Below are 12,407 nucleotides of genomic sequence, written 5' to 3' on the forward strand. Positions count from 1 at the left end.
TAATTTTGAATTTTCAAAGGCTTGAATTTTTTTTATTTTTCATTTTTCATTTTTTCATATTTTTTTTATTTTTTTTATTTTTTTTTTATTTTTTTTATTTTTTTTATAATATTTTGATACCCGGATATATCTGTCAAACCCTAAAATAGGTCATTTATTATTTATGTTTAAATTACAAAGCCCATAAATAGGGCTACATATATATATATATTTTTTTTTTTTTTTTTTTTTTTTGATATTATTATAGAAAAAATTTTTTTTTTTTAATTAAGTTGAATAAGTATCCTAAACATTCACTCTCTTCCCATATGATGTAAAAAAAAAGAAAATGAAGAATAGAGTCAAGTATAAAACTTATATTTAATACTAAACTTGTTTGTAAAAGATAACTACAAATAGAAGGAAAGAAAAAGAAAAGGAAAAAAAAAATGGATTGTAATAATAGCAACACTAATGATAACAACGACGAATATATACCACCTCCACCACCTACAAATATTAATTTATCTTCTCCTTTTGACACTGATATGATAGATTCATCATATCAATATCAACAACAGCCACCACCACCAACTTCACCTCCTTTGCTAGAATCCACCTTTAATAATAACAATAATCCCAGTCACTATGCCAGGGAAAATAATCAATATGGTGAAAGCTCTCCTTCATCTGTTATTAAAAAGAAAAATAAAAGGAAATCCAAGCCTAAAAAAAATCAAGAAAACAATAGTATTGTTGATCTTACTAGACTCTACAACCCAGTAAACCCAATTAACTTGGGTTCTCAAAGAAAATTAAACCACAACAATAGTACCATTACCATCAATTCTTCAAAAAGTATTGGGAAAATAAATAAAGGAATTAACAGTAATACAAATAATAACATTGGTAAAAGCTTTGGTGGTGATTTAAGAAATCCTCCAAAGGAATTGCTTGATGCCATCAAAGATTATACCCATTGGAGTAAAAGTGTATGTAACAAACTATTTGAACAAAAAATTTATTTTCAGCCAATGCTTTCCTTTGTTAATTTTTGTCTCTTGAAAACAAAAAATGGTAACCACGATGAAATAGCTACACAGGATTTAAAGTTACTCCCCATACAATTGGAGAAAATCATTGTTATGGCTTATAGAAATAATGCTGTCAAGACTACTGATTGGAAAAAGCAAACTTTACCTGCCCTTAACAAAAACACAACAACTTTAAAATTAGCACATAACGAAACTTGGAAGCAAGATGATGACAGTTACAATCCTGACACATTCAATACTTTTATTAAAAAAATTGATGTTGTTGAGGATGGATATAACCCGGAATATGCAACTTCTAAGGGTTCTACCTTAGATGGCGAACTGGGTAATACAAAACAAAAGCAAAGATTACTTAAATTTTCAAATAATGTATCATCTACTAGCACACCGTATCTTGAAGATTTCAGCAATTTGAATAAAATGACAAATAAAGCCCAGCATTATGATATTAATAAACCCATTGTGGGTAGATGTACTAAATTGGAAAAACCATATTTGCGATTAACTAGTGAACCCAATCCTGATTTGGTAAGACCCCTATTTATTTTAAAAAAAAGCTACAAGATGTTAATGTACAAGTACAGAACCGGTACAGGATCTTATCAATACCTCTGTGACCAATTTAAGTCTATAAGGCAAGATCTACGCGTTCAATTAATTGAAAGTGACTTCGCCATAAGGGTTTATTCTACGCATGCCAGGCTAGCATTAGAGTTTAAAGATGTGGGTGAGTTCAACCAATGCCAAAGTAGATTGAAGAACCTATTTGAAAATAAAGTTGATTTTCGTAATAATAATAAGGGGATGATGATGGAGTTTTTTAAACAATATTTTTGTTGTACAATTTTGTATTTTATTATGATGGATGATTATCAATCAGTATTAGATTTAAAGTATACTTATTATATGAAAGATGCGGGGGAAGAGAACAATATTGTTAATAGTAGGAGTATATTGAATGATTGCTTGGTGCTTAAATTATTTACCATGAATGAGATGTTAATAGTTAATGATTATCATAATTTTTTCCGTGTATATGGTAAATCTGGGTGTTTTGATGAAAGTACCAGAAACCACGATGAAAATTGTGATAGTGATAATAACAACAAATATGCTTATGACTTGCTAAAATTGTTTATTGATAAATTGAGGTTGAAAGCATTGGCCTATATGTGCCGTGGTTATATGCAATTAAAGTTAGACTTTTTACGTCAAGAATTGAGTTTCGATGATGATAGTGAGCTGAAAATTTTTTTAAAAGATATCAAAGTTAATGAAAATTGTATTATAACCAAAAAATTGGCAAATAGTAGGGAGTATATTTATTTGGATTGCAAAGATTGTAGAGTATCTCTATGGATTTTGTATGAAAATTCCAAAAAAATTAATATTAAGGGACAAATATAGAGTTATTTATGTATGAACTGTATAAATGTAAAAAAAAAAAAAAAAAAAAAGAAAATCAATCCCATGCTGGTCCAAGACCTAGTAAATTACAAGTAATTGGAGGGCTGCTATCTTTAGTATTATCAGTTTTCTTTATTAATAATTCCTGTAATCGATTGTTTATAATTGAAGAATAATCAAATAAATCTTTATCTTCTCCACAATTGGATAAAATAACAGATGGCTTATCGTTTCTTCCATCAAATTCTATAATTTTATTATCATCTGTTTTGAGGATACTTATATAATGATGATCAACCTGTATATTTTCAGTGGCAGTAATTGTTGTATCTAGAGTTGTAGTTAATAATAAATCATTTAATATATAATTGTTAATTAAATTGGTCAATAAGTGTTCATTGTCGCCCCCGCTATTTACTATTTTTTTATAACTTATTAGGAAACTCTTAAACTTATTGTAATTTAAATTATTGTTATCTCCAAAGATCATTTCCAAGTTTTCAGTCTTTAGGTTAGCCATTAGATGTAAGATAGCATGATAACCGCATGCATTTTTTATAGTTTGTTTAAAAAAATAATAATTATTTCCAGTAGATACGGTCTTTTCTCCAGTTGACATGATTTTTTTTGTCGAATTAATGGGAAATAGTAATATGATGCCTGTACATGGTCTTGGCATAAAATTAAGCAAGTCAGGTTCCGTTAATGAATAAATATCAAAAAACTTTACTATATTGATATTTGCACCCAACTTTGTAGATATAATATGGTTGAATATTTCGGGTGTAGATTCTAAAGGTTCAACTTCAATAAGTGCGTTGTTATTAACTTGGTTATTCATTTGCTTGTTTTGTCTTGTTTTATTTTTTTTGTTTTTTTTTTTGTTTTTAATAAAAAACTATTAATAGTGATAGTTTCATCATCTATAGAAAGTATACATTGATGAGATATTTGAATGGAAAAAAGTTCATATGTTTGTATAATAAAATTTTTATAAATCAAATGTTTTTTTGTCGCTTTCTTTCCGGGGGTTTTTTTTTTTTTTTTTTTTCAAGAAATAAAACAAAAGTAAATTGTAATCAAACATAAAATGAACACATATAACATCAAGATATCATACAGTATTGCATTATTTTACAAATTATTAAACAAAAAAAAGTTGTACAAAAAAAAAAAAAAATTATTTACTTTTATGTTCAATTTGACCCTTAGTTTCACTGTAATAGTAATCACAACCTTGTAACAACAATCTATTCAAAAGTGTGTCAATTTTATCATCTTTTAACAAAGTTTGCTCTTTTTCTGTAACTATGGTGTATATGAATGTGTTCAATCTACTGAAATAAGTATTCCAACATTTTATTCTTTTTTGTATATTAGTAAAATCTATATTAGAGTTGTTTACGGGTGTTGGTAACAATAATTTTGAATCAATAAAAGCAGTTTTATATTTTAGAAACAGTTGAATATGAATCTGAAATAATTGTAAATAAGTTTTTCCGACTAATATGTGATTGTTGAGTTCTATAATATATTCCAGTTGGTTATTATCGTTTTCAATAATATCCAAAACATTTATGATGGTATCTGTTTGTTCCTGTTTTATATTGGTTAATATTGTAGAATTGAATTTATTTGACAATTCTAAATTAATATAACAACATCTCCATGGTATTAACCCCTCACTTACTCTAGTGATACATTTGACCCTGCACATGTTATTTTCATCTGGTTTAGAAATCAGCCTAACTAACTCGTTTTTGTATACGTTGATAAACTTTGAATCCAATCCGTTTGAATATTCGTTGGGTAGATAGTCTTGGGTAATATTTAATATAATAATGGAGTTTACAACATTATTTGTAAAGATTTTTTGTGGAAGCTTTGGTGATGTTTGTGATGTTGTAGGGTATTTTGAGGTTTCATTATTAGGCAAAGAGTTATTTTCAGACAATTGAATGAAAAGTAAGTTCGCAATAACAGGTGAGCTTACTGGGGAAGGAGGGAAATAGGGATTAATTTTCAAAGTTGGAGTAGATATTGCATCTGTAATAGTAACATTAGTTTGATTGTTATTAATATTCATTTCAGATAGTAAAGTAATGGATTTACTACAAGATTATGGATAACTGGAATTGAGACTTTGTTATATTTTTTTTTTTTTTTTTTTTTTTTTTTCTAGTTCTAATAACATTAAACTGAGATTGTATATTAAAGGTTTTTTTATTGGTAGAAAAAGGAAGAAATTATGATTATTGTTATGATTGGCAATCTGTTCTGTAAGCGAAGAAAGGCGGAAATTGTAAGACGGAAAGGGGAAACGTGTACCTTTTTAATTGAACGGTTCAAATTACCGTATTTTATTTTATTTTATTTTGTAGGAAAATATTATCCAATTTAACGTTTTCGTGGAAAGAAAAAAAAAAAAACGTATATCAAACTGCAGCACTTTCCACGTCAAACATAAAAAAAAAAAATTACTTATAAATCAACTTTTCTACCTTCCTCTCTCCCGCCTTCCGATCAATCCGCTATTGCTCGGACATCTAAGTCGGAGATTCGGAGATTCGGAGATGTTTTCGGTGTGATTTGAAAAAGGGACAAAAAACAAAAGACAAGAAAAAGAAAAATATCTGTTCTCAGCGAACCACTAAAACATTGTGAATAAATCAAGTTAAAGTGGATTATAATAAAAAAGAACAAAAAATATCATTTTTATTCTACTTCTAGCCATTTGTGCCTATAAACTACGGAGGTGTGCAATTAAATCATAGATTAAATTGAAATATAGACTTGGTATTCCAGAAGAGGTTAAAATATTATTAAATGTAAGTGGTTTTTTTATTTATCTTTTCTTTAATAAATTTACAAGTGTGCAAAAAAAAAAAAGATTTAAAAATAATCAACTTTAAAGCATACGCAATAAATATTGTTTATATACCAATAATAATATTCATTTGCATTTAAAAATAAAAAAATTACAAAGATAAAAAACAAAAACACAACACACTTTTTTTTTTTTTTTCCTCTCTTTTTCCCCCCTCTCCCTTAAAAAGTCACTGAATTGGTAGGGCTTTTTTTTTAGTTTATCACCGCAGAAGAATCCTATGGTGCATCTGTACATTCCCAGTCGGTAGGATCGTAAGAATTTGGGTGGTCCAAAAATAACATTTGTTCATCACTTAATTCAAATCCATACACATCCAAATTCTCTTTCAATCTATGTAAAGTGGCTGTCTTAGGCAATGGAACATAACCGTGTTGTAAAGACCATCTAATTAAAATCTGGCCCGGCGTGACATTGCATTCTTCAGCAACTTTAAGCACATCAGGGTGTTTAATCTTATAACCATGAGTTAAAGGAGCATAAGCCTCGACAATTAATTCTCGCGATTTACAGTAATCAGCTAACTCCTGTCTCATTAACCATGGTGAAATCTCAATTTGATTAACCACCGGTTTAATTTTCAAATCACTCCAGTTTAATAATTCCTCAATATGATGCTTACCATAATTTGAAACCCCAATATTTTTTACAATTCCTTCCTCAACAGCCTCTTGCATTGCTCTATACGTTTCTAATCTTAAAAGACTACCTGCTAATGGCGAATGAATTAATAATAAATCAATATATCCTAATCCTTTAACCTTATTTAAACATTCTTTGATCGCATACTTGGCTTCATTATATCCACATTGATTGTTCCACAACTTGGTAGTATAAAATATCGACTCTCTCTTATGTACTTCAGGGTTTTCATTCAACCATTGCGAAATACCTTCCCCAACCTCTTTTTCATTCTCATATAAAACAGCAGTATCAAAATGCTTATAACCTATTTTGCAAGCCTCGTAAACTATTTGTTTGGTTTTATTTTGTGGCAAATAATAAGTTCCTAACCCAACGGTTGGAATATAGTTCCCATTATTTAATTTATATTTTTTGGGAATCGAAGATTTCATTCTTATATCTTTTTTCTTATTTTTTTATTTTTTATTTTTTATTTTTTCTTTTTTTTTTTTTTTTTTCAATTTAATTTTCTTTATTCTAGTTTAATTTTCTTTTTTTTTTTAATTTTATTTTTATATCTATTAATGTGTTTAAGTTTAAATAAGCCCGCTCGAGAGATTATTATCAATCTTTAAATATTGATGTTTTAAAAGGGGAGAGGGATGATTAATATTTTAAGGGGAGGAAAGGAGAGTGTGCGCTGGTCATGATTAACATTATTGACCACAATTAATCCCTAGACTTTTTATTTTTTTTTTTTTTTCCTTTTAATTCATCACTTGTCCGACTCCATCCGTTCACATCATTCAAGTTATTCTTGTTTTGTTGGTAACTTTTGTAGAATCTGATATATCATATAGCCAACCTTCTCCCCCTTCTTTCCATATAGATATTGTCATGTTACCCACAAATTAACTATTCAACAAATCCAAGAAAAAGTAATAAACTAACAATCCAAATATCTAATTAAATTAAAATTGTAATTTATAAGTACATAGAGTTAAGTCCATATATTTATAGAAACTATTTCATATATAACCCATATTATTAAATGGGAAAAAAAAAAAAAGAAAAAAAAAAAAAAAGATCACGTCATTATTCATTAAAAACAATAAAAAAATAATATATATATATATATATATATAATGTTTATAATATTTACTGCCAAGTACCATTAGTACCCGTATTGTTCATATTGTTCAAAGTATTTGTGATTTTCATTGAATCAAACTGAGAAAGCATATCACCATTATTATTTGTTGCATTTGAATTAGATTGAGGTACAACTAAATGATTGCTAGATAATAAACTAGTGCTATTACTGGCGCCGTTATTGTAAAATCCACCGGGTATAATCATGTTAGAATTAAACCCACCACTCATAACCGGTATCCCCGTGTTAGATAGCTTCCTTGATCTCGCACCGGTTGAGCCAGTGCTGCGTATACTACTAGTCGATACATTTCTTATGTGTGTGGGGGACGTTATCCGTAAATCTCCTTGTGTTAAAACTTGCGGCTGTTGCTGTTGTTGACCAGTAGCAATTGTTGGTAAGTTATTTGATGAACCTGTCGTGCCAAAAATATGAGACAAGTTTGGCCTTACAAAATTACCACTGCTAGTATTGCTGTTGCTGTTGTTGTTGTTATTATTATTATTATTGTTATTATTATTAGCAGTACCGGTACTACTGATAGTATTTGAAGGAGGGCTGGTATTAGCAGTGTTATTACCAGTGCCAATGCAAGTACCATTATTGGTGGTCGTACCACTAATATCGCCCGTAACATTTGGAATAACATTAATCCCTACATTACTAGAACTCACAGAGGTATTAATAGTGGTAGAAACCGTGGCATTACCACCAATACTACTATTGGCAGCACCATTAGCTCCCAGACCTACTTCTTCTAATAGTCTTCTGTGTGATTGCGCATTGATGTTGTAATGAGAAGAATCCAATAAAATTCTACGAACTTGTTGAATCGCAAAATTTCTAACGCTCCCCTCTAACAATGGCATAGATAAAACTTTATAAATGAACGTAGGACCATAGTTGTTATCACTTAAAATCTTAATTAATGTTTCTAATTCAGGATTTATAGTGCTGGTATCATCATTTGCATGGCTATTACTATAACTATTATTGAAATTTTCAAAATCAAATTCTAGATCCTCATGTTTCTTGTCAAAACTACCAAATAAAGTTTTCAATATCAAATTTTTAGCTTCCGAATCTCCTCTATAATTCAGCACCTTTAATACAGTCAAAGATGCCAACTTGTGACAGCACAACTCAACAATGTTTTCAACAAGCTTTGGTGCAATGACCAAGTGTCTATTTTTCAAGGTGCAGGTATCCAAAAACCAAGTAACCAACAATGCACCGTTGCTATTAGTAGCCAAATATTCAGCATACAAAACAATCACTGAGCTCAAAACTAGCTGTTGTTCTTTAGTGACAATGTCATGAGCTTCTAAGCAGGCTCTAACAGCACGAGCTCCGTATCTACTCTGTGAAATCGTCCAAAAGTTAGCTACAATACTTTCAAATATAAAACTATTCCATGGAAATCCAAACTTCAAACAACATTGAATAACATAATTACCAAACTGATCATTGAATAGTGGGGTGCAATAAGATTGAACGCCCTTTGCGATAAGCATTTTTTGCCTGGGAGTAGAAGCCATCGATATCATCTTTTGACACGCCCAAGTACCATTCTTATGGACACCCATAGAAGTGAGATATGGACTGGTTTTCCTTAACATAACATCTTTAACAATTTCACTCGAATGTTCAAATAACTTTTGCACAATAGTATTACCCAAGTAATCCGAACTTAGTTCCGGTAATTCATCAATCATGCACATGGCCAACTGTTCGATTTCTAAATCCGTAAAGGAATGGCTATCGATCAATTTTCTTAACTCCCTTAAGGTAGGGGAGTCAAACTCTCTAGTGCTGCTTGTTAGCGGCTCGGGCAACGGACCAAAGTCGTTAGTGTCTTGTGTACCTTCGTAAACCATTGATTTATTAATTAAATGCTGTATTTGGATTCTGTCAAATTCACAGTGCTCATCATCACCCGCAACTAAACTATTATAATCCGGGGTGATACTTCTACTGCTACTACTAATGCTACTATTGATTGCATCATTGGTAGTAGGATTTGCCTTGCTCTCGTATGATACAAATAAGTCAATTGTATCATCTAATTCTGATACTTTATCTTTCAAACTGGTTGGTGGCGTTGGAAATGGACAATATTCCTTCTCAACAACATGTGCTGTGTTGCTATTGGCACTGTTATTGTTGTTTCCTACTGAAAATAGAGTATTTGTACTTGGATTACTATTCATCATTATATTACTGGTGTTACCCAGAGAGGTGATTGAAGATATAGATAACTGAGGTGCATGATTGTTACTATTACTACCATTCTTAGTAGCATTATGATTAAGTAAACTTGAACTGGCCATGGCGTCGGATTGCATATTTGCATTATTATTACCATTGTTGTTGAAAACAGGAATGGAGATATTGCCATTTTGGGCAATAGACAATGAACCATTCAACAGCTGTTCCTGTAGTAACGAGTGATATTGTTGCTGAGCACCTCCGTTTAAATTATGTCTTAAATTAGCACCATTCCCTTGCTGCTGATAATAGTGCATTGGTAAAATCTTAGCAAACGAAACTAAACTAGGAATTCCCACCATGGACACTTCTTTGCCGTTCAAGGCTTCTTTGGCCTTCATGGCGCCTTCTACAGTATCAAATTCAACAAGTGCCATATTCAACCCGCTTAAGGTCCTGCTTGATACAACCTGGCCAAAAGACATACATAAAGTCGCCAAACTCGAACTTGTTAGATTGATAGCATTAAATAAATGGGGCTGTTGTTTTTGTAAAGAATAAACGTTTGAAATAGAAATAGTATTGGTCGGTAACAAGTTATTAATTTGGTTGATTTGCGGTATGTTTTTATCAGTACTAACCCAATTCAAAGATCTGGGATCAATATCATCGCCCACAACAGGAGTGATATTAAACTTTGTACCATTAGTTTTGACGGTAGAGACATTACTAGTAGATGTATTAGCATTATTGATTTGCAAATGTGGATTGGTCGTAGACCTCGGTCTTGTGGTTGTAGTAGTGAGTTGAGGTAAGGGCTCATCAAAATATGAAGCTGCATCCACATAAGTACTCGATGCGTTAGATTTCGACCGAGATCTCCAGGCAGAGGTAGAAGATTTGGCAGTGGTATTATTGGGTGTATTAATAATAACATTATTGGAACCAGTATTGGCAGTATTGTTTGACTTTATGGGGGATATAACATTAAAAGAATTTACAGGAATACTATTGTATTCATAATAGTGATTATTATTGCTTTGTGTGGTATTATTAGTAGTAGTATTAGAAGTAGTAGTATTATTATTGGCGACGTTGGTAGCTGTAGCGGACGATCCCAAAAAATATTTATTACCGCTATTGATATTAGCATTAGTGATAGCTGTAGTAATCTCATTTGGCTCAGACCATATATTACTGCTACCGCCACCATTGGCTCCTGCATTATTTAAAGTCATATAATTCGAGATCGATGTTATCTGAGAACTAACTGTATTGTTTCTTGTTCTGGAAATAGGAGGATTGGAATTAACGGTACTTAAACCGACACCGGTAAACTCATCCATTGTGGCATTCAAAGAATCTAGAGAAGTTCTAGGAAACGGTATTTGAATATTTGAATTAGGTCCAGTTATATTGATATCTGGTGGTGTAATGGCACCCATTTCTTTACTCTTTTTAGTATGCATATCTTCGTACATGGTATTAGTGAAATAATACTTATTACTTCCGCTATTGCTGCTATTACTTTCAAGAGATTTACGATTTGGTGTGATACTGGTAACCATGCCATTTCGACTTTGATTTGGAGTATTCATGAGAGTATCATGAGTATTGTTGCTGTTGTTACCACTATTTCTTTTTTGTCTTGTAGAATTATTACCATTGGTAGCAGTAGAGGCATTATTGTTGTTGTTGTTGTTATTATTACTGTCATTATTATTACCCCTTTTATTTGATAACAACCCTTCTTTAAATACATTTAAACTATTTATATTTTCGTTAACTATACCATTTGGTAATAAGTTGGAATTAATGGAAGTGCCGCTATTGCTGCTATTTATGTCATTGTTGTTGCTGTTGTTGTTGTTGTTCTTATTTTTGCCAGTATTCGTGTTATTATTAATAGTTCCCGAGGAGGACACATTTGTTGTTGGTGATTTATTTTTCGAATGATGTAGTTTAGCACTAATACTTGGAATTAAATTACTCAAGGTATTTGAAAACTTACCGGCTCTATTTCTGTAAGAGCCCAAAGTCTTTGGTTTTGAATCATCAGAATCGTTAGTATCACGGCTATTATAATTTACATTAGATTCATTCTGCAATTCAGGTATATTATGTAGGGCATTATTATTGGTAGTAGAACTCATAATGCTGTTATTGTTACCATAACTACTATTGTGGTTATTGTTGTTGTCATAATTGGCACCATCAGTACCATTATTGTTATTATTATTATTATTATTATTATTACTATTATTATTATTATTATTATTAGTGGTAGTAGTATTGTTATTATTATGGTTATGATTATTATGAGAAGTCGAAAAAAAGGAGTTGTTGGCAACATTGGCGGCCATAGTAGAACCACTTGTCACAGTAGAATTATAATTATTGATCGATTTTTGATCTAATTGTGTATTAAAATTATTATGGCTAATACCATTGTCTGCGTTATTATTAGCGTTATTATTACTATTGTTATTGTTACTATTGTTATTGTTATTATTACTGCTAATTCCACCTCCGGTTAAAACTTTCTTAAACTTATTTGCGCTATTAGAACGCTGAGGACTGTCGTTAACAGAGCTTCTATTGAATACAGAAAATGAAGGTTCCTTTGGGGAGGTTACATTGGTTGCAGAATTAGTAGCAGTAAATGAGGAATTCGGTGGCAAATTGTGTATTTTTGTATCAGAAGTCCAATTATTACTTGCAGTATCTGCATTCTTAGTAGAGTTGTTGTTACTACTCATGGTGATTGTTGTTGTTGGTTTATTTCAATAGGCAGAAAATACTACAAAATATTTTTGGAAAATGTAAAAGGAATAATAAAAAAAGAGAAAAAGAAGAAAAAAGAAAAAGAAAGAAAAAATTAGTAGTGAGTTAAACTAAGAATAAATAATAATTATAAAATATAGTAGACACAAGCCCACTTTTTAATTTTTTTTTTTTCCTTTTCTTTTTGTTTCTTTTCCCTTCGCTGCTTTTTTTTTTTTTTTTTTTATTTCTTGTTTATTAGATTATTTGTTCATATTCTATCCACGTGAGCAACTTTGTTTTCTTTTACAGTCTAAAAGAAAATTAATAA

The 12,407-nt window shown here is 30.6% G+C and overlaps 5 protein-coding genes and 1 non-coding gene across 6 annotated transcripts; 1 reads left to right on the top strand and 5 right to left on the bottom strand.

Moving 5' to 3' along the window:
• Nucleotides 1-428: 428 nt before the first annotated feature.
• On the top strand, nucleotides 429-2,441 carry THP3 (Thp3p; the record flags this gene model as incomplete). Its single annotated transcript, XM_046078793.1, has 1 exon — nucleotides 429-2,441. One exon carries the CDS (start codon nucleotides 429-431, stop codon nucleotides 2,439-2,441), a length of 2,013 nt encoding a protein of 670 aa, XP_045936441.1.
• A 55-nt stretch (nucleotides 2,442-2,496) lies between these two features.
• On the bottom strand, nucleotides 2,497-3,282 carry YUH1 (ubiquitin-specific protease YUH1; the record flags this gene model as incomplete). The annotated part of the gene is made up of 1 exon (XM_046078792.1): nucleotides 2,497-3,282. One exon carries the CDS (start codon nucleotides 3,280-3,282, stop codon nucleotides 2,497-2,499), a length of 786 nt encoding a protein of 261 aa, XP_045936442.1.
• Nucleotides 3,283-3,621: 339 nt separating this feature from the next.
• Nucleotides 3,622-4,527, bottom strand: SCDLUD_000092 (uncharacterized protein; the record flags this gene model as incomplete). The annotated part of the gene is made up of 1 exon (XM_046076723.1): nucleotides 3,622-4,527. One exon carries the CDS (start codon nucleotides 4,525-4,527, stop codon nucleotides 3,622-3,624), a length of 906 nt encoding a protein of 301 aa, XP_045936443.1.
• Nucleotides 4,528-5,068: 541 nt separating this feature from the next.
• Nucleotides 5,069-5,264, bottom strand: SCDLUD_000093. The gene has a single exon (XR_006829173.1). It is a non-coding gene; the product is annotated as a snR5 (small nucleolar RNA).
• A 282-nt stretch (nucleotides 5,265-5,546) lies between these two features.
• On the bottom strand, nucleotides 5,547-6,404 carry SCDLUD_000094 (aldo-keto reductase superfamily protein; the record flags this gene model as incomplete). The annotated part of the gene is made up of 1 exon (XM_046078791.1): nucleotides 5,547-6,404. One exon carries the CDS (start codon nucleotides 6,402-6,404, stop codon nucleotides 5,547-5,549), a length of 858 nt encoding a protein of 285 aa, XP_045936444.1.
• Nucleotides 6,405-7,110: 706 nt separating this feature from the next.
• Nucleotides 7,111-12,072, bottom strand: JSN1 (Jsn1p; the record flags this gene model as incomplete). The annotated part of the gene is made up of 1 exon (XM_046078790.1): nucleotides 7,111-12,072. One exon carries the CDS (start codon nucleotides 12,070-12,072, stop codon nucleotides 7,111-7,113), a length of 4,962 nt encoding a protein of 1,653 aa, XP_045936445.1.
• Nucleotides 12,073-12,407: the final 335 nt, after the last annotated feature.

The sequence above is a fragment of the Saccharomycodes ludwigii genome, chromosome I, assembly GCF_020623625.1.
Source record: "Saccharomycodes ludwigii strain NBRC 1722 chromosome I, whole genome shotgun sequence".
NCBI classification, from domain to species: Eukaryota; Fungi; Ascomycota; class Saccharomycetes; order Saccharomycodales; family Saccharomycodaceae; genus Saccharomycodes; species Saccharomycodes ludwigii.